We start from the raw sequence: 18,382 nt of genomic DNA, 5'->3' as shown, positions 1-18,382 counted from the left end.
TTATTTAGATCTAATTTTGAATTTCAGTTTTATTTTCTGAATATTTTTCTCATAACCAATTCATAATATTCTGTATTTTTGCAGTTGTTTTTTCCTCTATTTTTCATTTAGTATGATTGTAATTGTTTATAAAATCAACTCTGATTATTAAATGGCAGTAATACTGTGACAGAGCAGAAACGTATCTGTGATTTCATGTATTTTGTACAGCTTAAAATACAAATTAAAAGACTTTGAACAAAAGGAATACAAAAAAAGAAAAAAACACCAGTCAACCAATAAAAAATATAAAAGTATGTGACGTAAAACAAATGAGTCAAAAGTAGTGAAATAAAATAAAATAAAATAAAATAAAATAAAATAAAATAAATAATAATAAAATAAAAATTAAGACTGGCCAAATTGTTTTCAAGTTGGTTTTAAAAGACAGACAGACAGATAGCGTTGCAGCACACCTATTATATATGACAAATATCACTTTCTACAAACCAACCAAACTCCCTTGACAGAAACATTAGTTTTACCTCACAGAACACAGGAGTTGTTGTTCTACTGCTGCTTTGATTGGTTAGTTTGTTTGCCATATTGTGTGACTTTGATGAGTCCAAACTAACATTTTAAAACTCAAAAGTCAAAATAACACAAACAAACTAAGAGCAGTAGACCAGCAGCTCCTGAGTTACGTGAGGTAAAATTACTAATTTTGTCAATGGAGTTTGGTTGGTTTGTAAAGAGCTTCCTACACTGGTACTCCTGCTGGTAATACACTGACTACAGATAAGTACTTCACACAACAACACTTCAAATTATCCGAATTATCCCTTTAAATCAGATGAAGGGTTTCTGGGTAATGTAGGCATCGGGTTTGACCAGGAAGAAGAATGTCTGGTGAGAAGATGACGACATCTCTGGCTGCGCTGCAGCGATTTTGATCCTTTTTAGTAAAAAAGCAAGCAAACAAAAAAAAACTGTCAATCATGAGTGTGATAATGTAACAGGAGTGTGATGATCAATGATTTATTTATTATTTTATTGTGTCTGTAATGAAGTGAACAGACTGTAGGGGGCGCTGACAGGAAGCCAAACCAGCAGGTTCACTCCAGGTGAAGTCCTGAGACTTAAAAAAATTCACAGCTGATAATTAACTCATCAGCTGGAACTGTGTGTGTGTGTGTGTGTGTGTGTGTGTGTGTGTGTGTGTGTGTCTTTGGGTGCCATGGTAACTGGTTGCAGGTCTGTCCTGGTGTCATGTGACCCTGTGATGTCGGTTTGTCTCCAGCGAGTGATGAGATGAACTGAAACGCTTATATAATATTTTCCACTGAATGTGTGTGTGTGTGTGTGTGTTTGTTTCCTGGCTCGTGGCCCAGCTGCTCTCTGCTGGATCCACGATGACTCAGCAATATCACACAGCACTGATGGTGTGTGTGTGTGTGTGTGTGTGTGTGTGTGTGTGTGTGTGTGTGTGTTTTATTTGTGTGTATTTTTGTGTTTTTCAGTGACAGTGAGATGAAACTGGGTGAGTAAGCAACAGATTGTGAGTCCTTGTCTGTGTGTGTGTGTGTGTGTGTGTGTGTGTGTGTGTGTGTGTGTGTGTGTGTGTGTGTAAGGACATCTTTAGCATCTTTAGCATCAAAAAACAAAGTGATGTCGGTTCTTACATAAGAAACATGTCAATGACTCATCCTGAGTCTCATTAAAAATATTAATATATATATTTTAATTTAATTTAATATAAATGTACAGCAGAAATAAACATGTTTACACTCTGATCTGTATGGATAAGAGCAGCCAATCCTGCTCCAGCATCATGCCCCGCCCCCTTTTTGGCTGAAAATAATCCTTGCAGACCTCAGAATTTGCATTTACCACCTTTCAAATTAAATGCATCAAATAGTTTCAGGTGTTAGGAGCCCAAATCAATACAACTACCTTATTGAATATTTTGTTAATGCAACTTTTTATATTGCTAAGACTTTTTATTTATTTTGCTCTTTTCTTTTCTGTCTTTAGTTACATCTGTGGCGAAGTGGAGCAGCAGCATTTTGGATTGGTTGGTGATGAAAGCTGCCACCATATATATATATATATATATATATATATATATATACACATATATATATACATATATATACATATATATATATACCTGTCACCTGCCTCCAGATCAGCCAATAGAAAAATTCAGTTGTAATAGCCGGGTTTCAGCCAGTAGAGTTCCCGCTAACAGCTAACAGTTAGCTACTTTAGCAACAAGCAAACTAGAGCTATCTGTCCATCAGGACACTGTAATTAAACTGGTGACAGTTGAAGCTGAACACATGAGAGAGGAAACCAGAAAATACTTTCTCCATAAAATCTGATCCAGTTTCACCAGATTCATTAAAAAAAAAAAGTTATAAAGTCGTGTTTTTGTACAGAAACTCTGCAGTCCAGATTTATTCACCTTAACGCTCTGCTGCGTCATTAGCAAGAAATTGTTTGATCTGAAAACTCTGAAATAAAAATACCTGAGAATATCTATAAAATGACTCTTCTGTTCTTGTTGGGTCAGATAGTGGAATACAGGTGACGTACAGATCAATAAATACATGAATATAAACACTTAAACATTGACTTTGAGGTTAATAAATAATCCGAGTGCTGAGTCCATCACTGTTTGGTCTCATTAACAAGATGCAAAAGGTTGTGTGAATGCATCACTCTATTAAAGTAATGTGTGTGTGTGTGTGCGTGTATGTGTGTGTGTGTGTGCACGCAGCTCCACAGTTTAACCCCCGACACTCAGACGTGACGACGACGACTTTTCAAGAACATGAATCTGCTGTCAGAGCTGTGGGCGGAGCCTGATCGTCCAACATGCCCCGCCCTGCTCCCACATCTCAGGGATGACACATCTACAGTAGAGACATGCTGCAGTATGTGTGTGTGTGTGTGTGTGTGTGTGTGTGTGTGTGTGTGTGTGTGTGTGTGTGTGTGTGTGTGTGTGAGACAGGACAATAACACTCAGGCCTTGTGGGGTTTCCAATTATAGCTTTTATCTCCAGCATCACCGCTATTCTCAGACTGCATATGTACAGTCTGTGTGTGTGTGTGTGTGTGTGTAAGAGTGTGTGTACATGTCTGCAGGCGTGTGTGCATGTGTGTGTGTGTACATGTGTCTGTGTACATGTGTCTGCAGGCATGTGTGTGTGTCTGTGTGTGTGTGTGTGTGTAGTCAAACCTCTGGCTGTTCACATTAAAGCAGTGATGTCCTTGAACCTTCAGTGTGTGTGCGTGTGTGTGTGTGTGTGTGTGTGTGTGTGTGTGTGTGTGTGTGTGTGTGTGTGTGTGTGTGTGTGTAGTGATTACAGCCTGATAAATCACCACCACTGTTTCTGTTTCTGAATATTTTCCTCTTCTGCAGCAGCTGAAGGTCGCCGTGCGCGCTCGTCCTGTGAACCATCCAATCACAGACCAGGACTCAAATCAGGTGACCAAATGAATAAAAAGAAAAAAAAAACGGAGACTGGTCGGGGAGTTTCACCTGTGCTGTCTTGTGTCACGGGATAAATTCAGTATGGTGCAGCTGTAAGGAGCTACTCTGCAGGGACGTTCACTGTCTGACCTCCTGTCTCCACCGGAAGTGACGGTTTTCATCGGTGCAGCCGTCTGCAGCGCCGCGCGTCTCACGCCGCAGCTGCGTCTCATGCCGCAGCTGCGTCTCACGGATATAAACGCTAACTGAAGCGTTTATTTAGACTTGTTTTCAGAAATACGCACATATAACTGATCATTCTAGAGAAACAGTGGAATCTGGGTGCTGAAATGTATTTGTTCTTACAGACTTGTTACTTAGCAATAAACTCTACATTTATTATTATTATTAATAATCTACATGCTGTTTATTTATCATTTGTGTTACTCGTGATGTAAACAACGCTAAATGTTTAAAAAAAAATCAGCTTTTCTTACTCTAACCTGAATATTTAGTCAAAGGCAGTGAAGTGGAAAAGTTGGACATATTTAAACAACACTGTATGATATTTTTTGATTTGCACCATCAATTTTATTTCAAAGCTGATGAATTCTCGTACCCTCATTCAAGTGTTTGATGTTAAATCTAAAATATCAACCAGTTATTACAAAACTTTTCTCACAACGTTAACTTTGTGTTAAAAAGAAGATGGTGAAGATGTTTTCAAGAACATACCTTTTAATTTTGAACGAACTTTATTGGCTGTCTTCTTGATGTCAGCTGTGAGGTCCTCCAACTCCTGCTTGGTCTCTGCAAACAAGACAACACACACAGACAGTTTGTTCAAATGTTGATTTAACAATAAAGTTTATTAATTTACACATTTAGACTTAGATTTTTAAGGTTTGTCAGCGGTAATGCCGACCACACAGCCTTCTGATTATTTTAGTTTAATTTTTATTTCACCACTAACTAATTAACACGCCTCAAACCTCTCAGATTAAAACACGTTTCCCAAAATGTTGAACTGTTCCTTTAATTTCATAATTAAAAAATGACCCACAGTCGATGAATTGACTGTCAGAATAAACGATGATTAACCTCAAAAACACTCGGTCGGTTCCTCGTGGTTCTCTCTGCGCTGATGAGATGCAGAATTGATTATCTTGGTGAGGATAAATTCTTCTTCTGGTACTTTTAGACGCATTATACAGATTTAAATGATTAATGATTAATCAGTTAATCGCTGTTAAGAATGTAACTGATTAAAAATGTATCAACCACTTGACTGTCAGCGGGCAGCTGTATTAATGATCAACTGATGAACAATAGTTAAAATGTTTGATTATCGATTAAAATGCACAAAATCTAGATGACATCGGTTCCCAACCCGGGGAAATCTTTTTCTGCTCTGAGGTCCTCAGAACCTTTTTCCAAAGTCTCTTACAGCTGATGATAACAAACAAAAACAATGATTATTTCTCCTGTTCACCAAATTAAATCAGATGTTTTTGTGCTTTTATCAACCAAAGTGATGTTTTATGACTCTGCAAACTAATTCCTGTTAGGGTTGTGAATTTTGTGCATTTTCATTAACTGATTGTTGAAAAAGCAAACAACTGATTAATCAATAATCGTTAATAAGATCTAAAACATAGGGTTTTTTTTGGTCTTGTCGTTTTTTTCTTATTTGAAGTTTCCTTATTCAATGAGTGCACAATTAATTAATCAGTTCAATTCTTATTTGGCAATAAATCAATTAATGATTAACTGTGGATCAGCAAATATCTGACTTATCTTTATTTCTTTATCTAAAAATATAAATAACTAATTCAATCAGGCAGCAATTTATTATGAAAGTAATGTGATTACAATTTCAAGCACTTTGTTAACCTTGAAAACATTAAAATTCAAGTGTTTTCAAGGATTTCCAGCAGCCATATGAACCCTGCAATTAATACAGAAGTCTGAAGACAAAACTGTTTTAAAAATCTACTGACATGTCCTCAGTTAAAAATAGTATTTTACTCACTCAGCAGGAAACAAGCTGCTCTGTTTTTAAAAGAAAAAAATATTAAGCTTTTTCTAGAAAAGAGACGTTTAGCCACTGATCTGGAGTTAAAGACAGACTCAATTTAAAAAGGCTGCAGAGGATTTTCAGAGGATTTAATGAGTCTGAGAGCTCATTTTATCTTTATCTATACAAAAAACAGAAGTGGATAATTTTATGATTCTGAGGATCGTTAACACTCATAAAAACTGAATTTGGCAACAAGAAAAGGTCACGAGAGAAGAAGAAGAAGAAGAAGGAGAGGATGTGAAGTCAGTGTTGGATGATGTGAGCACACAAACAGTAACATCACATCATGTCAGCCATGTTGGAGGAGGGGAACGCCGACTGTGTGTGTGTGTGTGTGTGTGTGTGTGTGTGTGTGTGTGTGTGTGTGTGAACTGCAGCAGTGCAGTCAGATTTACGAGCGCTGCAGTGCCATTCAGCCGCTGCCTCCTCTCTACCTCTGACTCACCCTGCTCTCCCCGTCTGACCGCCTCCTCCTCATCCTCCCTCCCTCCTCATCCTCCCTCCCTCCCTCCTCACTGCCGTTAGCACGTGATGCTAACGCTCAACACTAACAGCCAATCACATTTTAGCTTATTTACAGAGCACGTTTACAGTGAGAAAAACAAAAATGAATTCATTGTTTAAGAAGGTTGTTCTGAGTTCATGAGGTGAATTCAGCAGAAACAGGAAACCAATGAAATCCAGTTCAGACTGGTTCCAGTATCAGCAGCCCGCTGACCCCCCCGCTGACCTTTTTAAGTGAGCTTAGTTACAACACTCAGGTTTTCTTCTTGAATGAATTAATTTTTTAATGAATTATACAAAATAAAATCGCAACTTTCTTTTGCAGTTTTCTGTGGTCCAACAGTTTCATTGAAACGTCGCGACTGTTTTTGAGAAGCTGCAGAGAAATCAGACATTTTGGGCTGCAACAAAAAGTGCAGGCAAAATCCTGGAGGGACTGATATTTTAAAAAGCCGTCATGTTTTCTGATTGGGGGCGTCATAAAAAAACAAAAGCAAAAACAAACAAACAAATTGTGTGTAGGATCAATAATCAAACTTCATGTGAGTGCAGAAGACAGACAGAAACAGGATGTAACGGATCACAAAACTCAGATGAAAGTTTTGGGTTAAATAAATTTAAAAATAAGATGTGGGCGCCTCTCACTGTCTGTAGTCTGGCTCAATGTCCCGCCCACAGAACTGTCTGATTGGTTACACATAATGAGTAAGAAAAGGCTGAGTCTCAGACCGGTGGAGAAACAGCTGGAGCTGTGAGCTGAGCTGTGTGTGTCAGTGAAGGCAGCAGATATTACTGAACTTACAATAAACATCACTATCTTATGATCTGTTTCTATGACGACAGGCATGTCCAGTTTGCAGGTCACACCTGTGAAAAGTCACAGTCTGCAGGATTTCACTCAGTGGACGCAAAAGTGACGGCTTTTAACTCAGTAAAGTCAAACTCGGCAGCGTCTGTCTTGTTTTTACTGTAACTCTGCAGCAGCATTTAGATAATTATTCCTTTAAAAAGTTACAGAGGCAGTAAAAGTTTCACACATTTTACAATAATTCCAGAAAACAGAGAACAGAAAAAAAAACATGAGCATGTAAAAATAAATCAGAGACATCAGTCCAACAGGAGGAGGAGGAGTTTGAATCAACATGTGTGTTGTGTTGTGAGGACTTGTGATAATATGTGTGTATATGTATGTATGTATATATATATATTTATATATAAATAAAGATGAACATAAAAGGCATGACAAGAAGACAACGTCATAAAAGACGTAACAAGATGAGATGAAAAAGACATGACAGCAAAAATAACGTAACAAAACAATAAAGATGTGACAAAATACTTTTCATTTGTTACATTTCTTTCATGATGAATGGAGACAAAAACTTGATAAATCTGAGGACATTTCACTACTTTCACTGCAGTCCTTCCTCCTCTGCTCTGTGATGTGAGCTGCAGGATCAGAGTCTTTCTGAATGGATGCGGTTCAGAAGCAGAACTACATCTGTACCTGCCTCCGCTCTCACTACAACTCCCATCATGCATTATTCAGGCAGAAACACCGGGATGCATTTTGTATGACGGCGTGTTGGCAGCGCTGAGCGAGCTGACCCAGAACCGAGGAGGAGAAGAAGAAAGAAAGCGACGTGTTTTCACCAGAGGGAAGAAGAAGAGTCAGAGTGTCGACTCAGTTTAACATGAAGTGATGTTTTTACACAACAGAGATCATCTCCGTCCCACAACGTCTCACTCTGTGGACAATATCATCATGATATTAATCCTCTGCTCATCACACACTCATTTATAACCTCACTTTGTCTCTATTTACTTTAAAACATTAATTTATTTCTCATATCATCAATACCAAAAACAAAAACACTTTAACTCGCCTCTCATCTCACTTCCTGCATGTTTCACAATAAAAGTCTTCAAGAACAGGAGGGGAAATGCTTTTTTTTCCAGAATTGTCAGAATTATTGATAAAACACAAATGAAAGTTTAACACTAAAGTATAACCTCACACTAACTTTCTTTTATGATGATGAAGATAATATCAGATATTTCTATTTTAGACTCCAAACAAAGGAAATGAACTTTGTTTTCTTGATTTAATTCATTTGTCTTTATAATTCAATATTATTTTTTTTATTCTTTAACAGATTTAGGCTGCGTCTAAGTTTAGGACTGCACAAAAAATGTTATCATTAAATGAATCTAACAATTAATTTATCTTAAATGATCATCAAAACATTGCCTCATTAAGATTTCAATATTGTATTCAATCATAATCCTGAAAAACAGACATTTAGCTTTGAAGGTAGCTACATGCTAACACATTCAGATGTTTGTAATCTACATTGTGATTCGGTCCTGCAGGAACCAGACAGGAACCAGACAGGAACCAGACAGGAACCGGTGCCACATTAGCACCGGGTTTCAGAACCAAATTGTGTTTCAGATGTTTCTTGTTTTTAACCCAAACAGGACGATTAAAGTATTTTGAACTGAACTGATAACATCCTGTCTTTGTTTTTTGTATTAACACATAAAGAACTCATGAGACAGACAGACAGACAGACAGACAGACAGACAGACAGACAGACAGACAGATGTCACTCACATCCTGTGGTCAGCGGTTAACCTCGTCATCTCCTCTGAGGTTAACTGGACTTCATGCAGTTTAAACACTTCAACCAGAAGAGGAGGAGAGACGTCACAGGCAGCATGCAACAGGAAAAACAACACAGACGGACGGAGAGGAAGAGGAAGAAAGAGAAGAAGAGGACGGAAAAGAAACAGAACAAGAACAAAAATCATTTATCATGCAAAACAACTGAAAAGAAATCATGCAAAGACGTCAAATCAAACCCTGACAGCATGCAACAACAAACAGGAAGCTGTGTGATGAAGATGTCAAAATAAAAGACAGACGACGTGTTTGTAGATCTGCTGTGTGACGTTTCTTCAGGTTTGACAAAACAGGACATTTGAGGACGCCATCTTGGACTGTGATCAATATTTTCAGACATTTTATGGTGCAAACAATGAATTGATTATTGGAGATATTATTGCCAGATTGATCACTAGTTGAAAAGTAGGTCCAAACGTGAAAACATACAGACGTCTGTCCGTCAAAACACCATATATGTAAACAATATCACATTTTTAATGTAATTTAAAAACAAAAGTTTTCTGGTGATTATTTGATGTGTCAGGCTGTTCTGAAGGAAGTCCAGGGCTGACAAAATTAAATTCATTTAACACAGGTTTGAATTTGCTTATTTTAGGGAATAATTTAGAAAAGCAGCGAGACGCAGAACTAAGAGTTAAATAAAAAAGAGGTTATGAGTCTAAATGTCCTCAAAGCAGCACTGAAACATGTCCGACTAGACACCAAAATCTTCTTTTTTCATGTTTTTATTCAATTATTCTCAGGAGTTATAAGCAGCATCTTTCTCCTGCTGATTTACGGATGTTTATTAGTGATTTGTGAGAAGAAGAAACACGATTGTCTGCACAGATTCCATCATTCAGAGTCAAAGGGTTAACAGGAGGAGCAGAGGAATGGCGTCTGAGAGTCTCCTCCAGTGAATCTCTGATGCAAACCCCGTTTTGAGGGCAGACTTTTTACAGTGCAGCGGCTCTGACAGCACAGACTTGGCTTTAGGCTCCAGCGGTGACATTGAGTCATTGTTGCTGAGTCACAGCAGTGTCGGGGTCAGGGTGAACGCACTGCAGCTCGCTCTTGATTTTCCCCCCTGACGTGTCGGGAGGAGGTGGACTGAGGTGACGGACGGCGGCGGCGCTGCTCCGTGGATGCTCGCCAACCCCGAACTGCGCTCCTCATCAGTGAGACGTTAACGGGATCGGATTTCACTCTCAGGTTCAGGGTCCAGTTACAGACACAATACTGAACTCTTTTATTTCTGTATTTATGGTGACAACGTGTCTAAAACTGTCTGCAACAACACAGACCTGCTGCACACTTCCATACCTTTTTTATTTTCTAAGTCTGTACTTTTAAACCTGGACCCCGTTTTCTCATGTTTTTGAGTCTAAAACCCATAAAGTCTGTTTTATATTCAAATTTATTGATTTTATCAACTTTCATAACAAGATGAAAACAACATCAGACGAAAACAACTAAAAGCAACAAGACAAAAATGATTAAACGATGTAACAAGAGATGAAAACAACGTAACAAGGAGAACACGATGTAAAAGGTGTAACACGACAAAAATACAACTTAACAAAACATAGTGAGACAAAAATGAAGACTTAAGAGGACGTGACAATGTGAAAATGATGTAACACGATGTACCACGACAAAAATCATGCAAAAGATGAAGGAAGACAACAACAACAACAAATAAAACATAACAATACGTAACAAATCGACAGTTACATAAAAGACATAACAAGATAAAAAAAGATGTAGCAAAAATGGCCTTAAAGACGTCACAAGAAGAAAATGATGTAAAAGATGAATCCAGACGACAAAAACGTAAAAGATGCAACAAGACAAATATGATGTAACAAGAAATAACAACGCAAAATCAACATTACACGATGTAACAAGACAAATATGATGTAAAAGATGTATCAAGACGACAACAACGTAACAAGATTAAAATGACATTTAAGATGTAAAAAGACACAAACGATGTAACAATGCAAAAACTACACAACATAACTTAACAAGACAAATATGACGTAAAAATATAAAAATTACATGATGACATTTATGTAAAAGACATAAGACAAAAAAGATGTAACAAGACAAAAACAACGCATAAGATGCAACAGATGATGTAACACTACAAAAACCACGTAACATGACAGAACAGGATGAAAATGATGTAAAACGTAACAAAATGAAAACGACGTAACAAGACAGAAATGAGGTAACAGGATGTAACGAGACAAAAATGACCTAACGAAGGGAAAACAACAAAACAAGACAAAACAAGATGTAAGACGATGAGAACGATGTCAGAAACGTAACAATACAAAGCTGACGAAGAGGAGGAGAGAAGATGAGCTTCAGTTAACGTCATCAGAGGAAATGTCTTTCAGAGGACGATTTTTTACTTTTATACTCTGAGGACATTCCAGAGCCTGAACTTTTCGCTTTTACTGCAGTAAACTGGATTTCAGTCGGACGCGTCAGTTCACAGGTGTGTGTGTGTGTGTGTGTGTGTGTGTGTGTGTGAGTCTTACTTTCGTCAGGGTTGGGTGCGGCCAGGATGGCGCTGTGCTGCTTCTTGACCTGCTCCACGTCCTCCGACAGCTTTTCTATACAGCCTCTGATCTCTTCGACCTAAAGACAGACGGATCACACAGACGTCAACATCAACATCTTCTGACCAAACAACTGATCGATTAGTGGGAAAAGTATTGGCAGATTGATCATTAGTTTGGACCTTTTTTTCAATTGATAAGATTTATTTATTTATTCAGTAGGAACAGACAAATATTTTATCAAAGGTATGTTTATGTTCCTTTTTTTGATTTTGAATTATTTGTTAGCAGGTGTGGAGAACGTGTTCTGTGTTGAGGGTAAAAAGAGCGTACGTATTTCTTCTCTTTAATTTGTAATATTATGATCAATCAATAATCAATAAACACACTGTAAAAAAATAAAATAAGTTTGAGGGGGATCTCTTTTCATTTTTCAAAATAAAAGACTTATTTTGGAAAAGCCACAGAGGATATGTCCACATACAGGCTGAATATTAACTGGCTGATAAATGTAATAAATATTTTGAAGTGAGAAATGAACATCAGCCTGCAGTGTGTGTCAGTGTGTGTCAGTGTGTGTCAGTGTGTGTCAGTGTGTTGACTGTTGTGATGATCAGCTGTTTGTTTTTCTGTCTGACACACGAGATGATGATCAGCTCTGAAGCTTCCTGCCCTCAGGTGGGAGATCAACGCCAAATCTGTCCGTCGGTGTGTGTGTGTGTGTGTGTGTGTGTGTGTGTGTGTGTGTGTTGTTCCCGTCGATGTCTATCGGCTCGGCTGAGGAGGATAATCCACCTTCCACTGCGGACTGTGAGGTCACCGCTCTCCCACGCCACACAAACTGATTTTCTTTAAGTGCTGAGGAAGTTTAGTTAAAAGTCGCTACTTGACGCTGATTTATTGAAAAATGTGACACGTTTTCTTTTTCTTATAAAACTAAAGATGGAGGACAGACTGTAGGGAGTTAAAGAGGCGGCTGAAGTTCATGATCAACGTCATTTCTGCAGAATCTGCAGCGGTGGAAAAATTACACACTTTATTCAAGTAAAAGTAGAATTGAAAGTAATTAAGAGTTAGTCAATTAATTGATTAATTGTTTGTTCTAAAAAATGTCAAAAATAATTAAAAAAAATGTCTCTCACAGTCCAAGGTGACGTCTTTAATCAGAGAAAAGCAGGAAATCTTCATATCTGAGGGACTGAAAACAGCTTTTTCTGACATTTTTGCATGAAACATTACTTTAGTAATTAATAGATTCATCATTTGGTCTGTAAAATTGTTTAAAAAAATTAAAGCAAATATCTTTGACACCATCTTTGTCTTAACACTTTTTATTTCATCATATTACATCTGTTATACTTTTTTCCATCTTGCTTTTCTTTTCTGATTTTTCATCTTGTTACATCTTTATTTTTGTCGTTACGTCTTTCTCTCTAGTCTCATTATGTAATTTCAGTCTTGCTACATCTTTTACGTTGTTTTTGTCTCGTTACGTCTTTTTAGACTTTTTTTTTTCAGCATTTCAAAACCAAGTACTCCTGAAAAGATTTGACTCTGTTGGAGAAATATGTGACCAGGAGTCTCTACACTGAAGTCCTCATAATGTGGGAACAGAAACAGTAAATTGATTCAACTGATTATGAAGTAATTATTAAATTAACGGACAACCTATTTTGATAATGGATTAATCTTTTTTAAAAAAGTCAAAATTCTGTGATTTCAGCTTCTTAAAAGTGAATATTTTCTGACAGTAAACTGAAGATCGTTTTCATTTGAGGAAGTCATTTTAGACTTTGATCAATATTTTTCAAAATTTTCTGAACCAAACAACTAATCGATTAGTGGGGAAAATGATCGACAGCTTAACTGACTTTAAAAATAATCATTAGTTGCAGTCAGCAGTGAAGTTTAGGAAAAGTTTTCTCACCGTCTGTTGTAAATATAATATTTTAATCGAGGAGTTTTTCTCACATTTTGCTTCGTATAATTTAAAACGAGCTCGTTAAGACGCTTTGATGAAGGCTGTAAACTTCAGGCGCGTCTCCGCTCTGTGACCATCAGTTTGTCTGATGAGTTCAATTATTCGTCTGAAAAACTGTCAAAGGTCAAAGTGAAGCTCCACTGACAGTCTGATTGTCCATGAAGCTCCTCGTAACAGGAGGGAAATAAAAAGATGGTGGCATTAAGCAGATCTTCAGATCAGGTCTGTGTGTGTGTGTGTGTGTGTGTGTGTGTGTGTGTGTGTGTGTGTGTGTGTGATGGGTGTCACTGCAGATCTCTGCACAGATCACTCAGGTAATCCAAAATTCTCCGTGTCACAAATAAAGCAGCTAAATCAAAGTTTTCAGTCGTCTTTCCTGCATCAGATTCTTTATGACGCAGCGCGAAAATAAACTTTCATTTGTCAGGATTCAGATTCTGTATTTATCAAACTGATTAAATGGGATCCTTCACCTTTATCCACAAGAATTAAGGCTCTTCATCACATCAGTAACCTGACTTCCTGTTTGGTGCACACGCTGTGAACCCAAAGAAGTCACAAAAATCAAGTTGCCAGAGTTTTCTTGAGGTTATCAGCTTAAATATTTGGAGTTGGTTTCACAATTCAAACTCCTCTTAAATATAAAAGAGCTCTACCTGGTTAAAGAAATGTCAGTGAGCTTCATCTTTCTTCCTCGTTTACAGATTTAGCAGCAAAACTGAGCCTCCAAATACTCATCTGCTACTCTTCTTTCAGTTTTGGAAATTTTTGCAGAATCAGTCGTGTAAGTTCCTCATCGCCGCCCAGATTCTTTTCTATCACTTAATATTAATATTAGGCTCAAGGGGCCATATATATATAAAACAGACAACAGCTAACGTTAGCATGAACCAGGCCATCTTACTGTTTTTATTTCCTCACATCAGGAAAAGAATATTCACATTTCAATACTTTATAAAAGGTGTTCTGCATATAAATCTTTACATTTGCAGTCATTTATTTATTTGGAGACCCCAGTAAAATCTCCCGCGACCCACCTGAGGGTCACGACCCAGTGTTTGGCAACAACTGTGTTAAATTATAGAACAGGTAAAGGTGCAAATTAATTCAACGCACATCTCAGTCACATTCAGTTAAACCTGGAGGTTAAACACACACGATGTAACCAAGCTAATGTAGGCTAACGTTAGCGTTAGCTGTCCTGCCGTCTCTGGTTCAGTCAGTAACGTTCTGTGACTTTATGCATCAGACCGGCACTTTGACAAAACGTCAGGCCACGCCCACTTTGGGGGGATTAAAAAAAGAAACGGAAACCCCCTACACAGTTTTAGGTGTTTCTGAATTACAGTTCTGACATGTTTGTATGAATTAATAATCATCGATTAATGAGTCGGAGCGACGTTCTCTGGGGGTTCAGACGTTCTCTCCGCTCTCTTTTTGGGATAATAATGATAATAATAAACTTGATTTATATTGCGCCACACCTTTAAAACATATTTGAAGGTATAATAAAAAAATCTGAGGTGTCAAAGGTCATAAACTGACATTTTAAAAAGTACATACAAGGTTGACTAAAACGAGTTAACAACCAAATAAAAACAGCATGAAAGTGCAGCTAAAAAACAACCTGCGTCTTAAAGTGCCTCCCTCATATGTTAGAGGAAAAAAACTTTTCTTTTCTGGTGGGGTTCTAATGGATTTCTATATTTTTTGTTTTCCAGTGTGACACACAGCAGCTTTTCTCTCCCGTCATATGAAAGATGCTGCTGGTGTGATGTTGGATCAGTGGATCACAGAAACAAAATGTTAAATCAGATATCTGTTATTTTGCTCTAAGCTAACGTCCTGCTAACTCTGCTTTAGCTCCGCAGCTCACAGACTCAGAGAAGAGACGCTTATTGATTTTATTCAATTTTATCTGGTGTTCTTTTATTATCAGTATTGTTTTATTCCTTTTATTTTGTTTTGGCTTTTTAACCTATTTGATGTAGTTCTAGTTTCATTTTTCATTTTCTAGTTTTATTTAATTCTGTTTTATTTTACTGCTTTTTCATCTGTGGTTTTTGTTTCACTCTGTCTGTTACACACTTTGAGTTACACTAACATGTATGAACCTCGATCTATTTATTGTGGTTTTTTTTGGCTGAAAAAACACATTTCATCAGAAGTTTCAGTTCATTTCTGATTCCTCTGGAAACCAAACAACAAAAATAAAGTTGGTACTGATTTTATTGTCATTTTGATATTTAATTCCTCTTGTTATATGTGATATATTACATATCATTTCTTGAATAGAACTTGTCTAACAGTGGCAGAATTAATTTCCTGCTCCAGTTAAATTACCTTATTTATAAATGTATCTGTTTGTTTTATCAGTAAATTCATTACACACATGAATTCAATTGATTCTGTTTTGCAAATATCTTCAAGAAAAAATTTTATGATTCTTTAAATATTTAAATTGTAAACTGACATTTCTTGCTTTCAGTTTCTTTAATGTTCAACAGAACGAATGCAGCAACAATTTTTAAATAAAGAGATTTGTCTGTATTTTTAGTGTTTGATCTGTGTTGTGGGTCAACGTGACCTTCTGATAAAAAATTCAAAAAGTTTCTCAAATTACAGCTGGAACATTAGTGTGTAAGTTCTTTTAGGGTTTTCCATGACATGTGTGAAATGTGTGTGTGTGTGTGTGTGTGTGTGTGTGTCTCACCTGTTCAAAGAACTCATCCATGAAGTGGTCCCTGTCGACCTGCACCACCTCCTCATCATCATCGCTGTCCTTAGCCTGCACAGAGAGAGAGAGAGAGAGAGAGAGAGGAGACACATGATGTAACGTCTCATAACACAGAAACACACACACACACACACACAAAAACACACACACACACACACACACACACACACACACACACAGTACAGTGTCCTCTTCAAAGTTTCAAACATCTTCAACATTGGTCACAGACAGAAGAAGAAGAAGAGGTGAAGCTGAGAGACATCCTGACACGTCCACGTCCAAAATCACAAATATTAAAGTTATAAAATTAAGTCTGAACACCAGAAACTGCTCCTTATACTTTGTTTTTTATCACCGCGTGAGACGTTTTGAGCCCGGACCCTTCATCGGACATGGACGAATGAGGACACACACCTCCGCGTGTCCACGTGTCCATCCAATAAAGCTATAAAATCATTTTACTCAAACCTTCAACCTTGAATCTGCACGTCACTGTGACGGTTCTACCTGATGTTCTAGTCATGTGAGATTCAAGGTGATGCTCGAGGTGCTGCAGGACTTTTACCTGCTTTATTTTTACTGAGCTCAGTGTGACTGAACATGTTTTTGTTTGATATCTGTACAATGATTATCATGACCTGTCAGCTGACCACCGCTGGATGGACACATGGACGTCTGATGAAGGGGTGGGACTCCAAACATCAGACGGTGGTAAACTACAGACAGGCAGACGGACAGACAGACAGGCAGACAGACAGGCAGACAGACGGACAGACGGACAGACGGACAGACAGACAGGCAGACAGACGGACAGACAGACAGTCAGTCAGACAGACAGACGGACAGACAGACAGGTGAGGTCAGCAGGTGTTTCAGACTAAAGCGATCACTCAGTGACAGTAAACAGTTTCCAGTTACACTCAGTGAGTTTCTGTTGTTGTTAATTATAATAATAGTGTGTGTGTGTGTGTGTGTGTGTGTGCAGATAATGAAAAGCTCCTCTGTATCGACAGACTTATCATACCTGAATTATTGATGACATCATATTTCCTCTGTGAACCTGCTCACTACGTGATTGGTTGACAGGTGACCATAATGTGGATGTGATGTGTTCAACATGTGATCATATTTAAACAATATTCCACTCGAGGTCCTGCCTGTAAATGCACCTGTAGTTTAAACCAGATGTTCCCAAACACTGGGTCGTGACCCACAGGTGGGTCACAGGAGTTTTTATTTGGGTCACCACATCAATAAAAGACTGGATGGATGGAAATTCTCCAAATTTTAATGTTTTAAAATGTGAATATTGTGACAACATGCACTTATTTTGTCTCATCTCTACTTTATAAGTAGACTAAAATGTCCTATATTGAAAATAAAAACAATGAGACTAAATATATTTGTTTCTCATTTAACATGTATATGTTTCAATAAGAAAAGTTTAGGAATCATCAGTTTAACAAACTCATTTCTGTAAAGTTTTTAGAAAACCATAAAGCAGAGTGATTCATGTGATGTTGGACTCTACATCAGCAATCACAGACTCATCTCGTCCAATCAAATTACTTATAATATAATAATAATATCACATGTATTATTTAGCATGGCAGCTAACTGGTTAGCGTAGCATATCATCCATCCCTCCTGTTTCTCTGCATCTGTCTGTGGTCAGACTGCAGCTATCATGTCCCTCTCTGCCCTCCTCCCCCTCTGTCCTCCCTCCTCCGTCCTCCCTCCTCCGTCCTCTGTCCTCCCCCCTCCGTCCTCCGTCCTCCCCCCTCCGTCCTCCCCCCTCCGTCCTCCCCCTGCGTCACACTGACTCTGCAGAGGGGAGACAAACAGGAGACATGGGGAGGAGAAGGACAAACACAACTGTGATGCAAATATTTATTCTCTGACATTTTCTGGTTCACTGCAGATTTTTTACATGAAGCTTCAGTCGACTCGAACGGCTCAGTTACACCATGTGGCCAAAAGTCTGTGGACAGCTGAACATTCACACAGAGTCTGGAAAAGTTTGTTTAATGACGAAACTGAAGTTCATTAATCTGACAAGCTGCAAAAGAAAGTGATACTGGAAATGTTTTTAATTTAATTAATTTAAATATTTGGTTTAATTCTAACACACGGCAATAGATTTTTTAGTTTTTAAATAAACTGACTTTTGCTGACTGATAATCTAATTTGAATCTTTGAGTTTTTAAAACTAAAAATAGATAAATGAATTGAAAAGGTACAAAAACTGCTCATCAATAACAACAATAAAAAATAACAATAATTTTAACAAAGCTAAACTTCAAGTTTCCTCAGTGTTATGATTCAGTTTTTAATAATTTCAGTATTAAGTGAGTGAGTGTTTTATTTTAATAAAGGGGATATTTG

The 18,382-nt window shown here is 37.6% G+C and overlaps 1 protein-coding gene across 1 annotated transcript in view; it reads right to left on the bottom strand.

Moving 5' to 3' along the window:
• Positions 1–18,382, bottom strand: part of stx1b (syntaxin 1B) — a 59,859-nt gene that overhangs the window by 8,405 nt on the left and 33,072 nt on the right. Inside the window, exons 2-4 of the mRNA XM_084743583.1 lie at positions 15,974–16,048; positions 11,259–11,358; positions 4,193–4,267 (exon numbers count right to left, since the gene is read on the bottom strand). Of these exons, the coding sequence (XP_084599709.1) occupies positions 4,193–4,267; positions 11,259–11,358; positions 15,974–16,048 (250 nt within the window). The remainder of the gene's footprint in view (positions 1–4,192; positions 4,268–11,258; positions 11,359–15,973; positions 16,049–18,382) is intronic.

Source organism: Lutjanus erythropterus, chromosome 19 (assembly GCF_056507025.1).
Source record: "Lutjanus erythropterus isolate fLutEry1 chromosome 19, fLutEry1.hap2, whole genome shotgun sequence".
Classification (NCBI taxonomy): domain Eukaryota; kingdom Metazoa; phylum Chordata; class Actinopteri; order Lutjaniformes; family Lutjanidae; genus Lutjanus; species Lutjanus erythropterus.
Note: the sequence above shows the minus strand (reverse complement) of the source record. Positions and strands in the feature narration are given on the sequence as shown.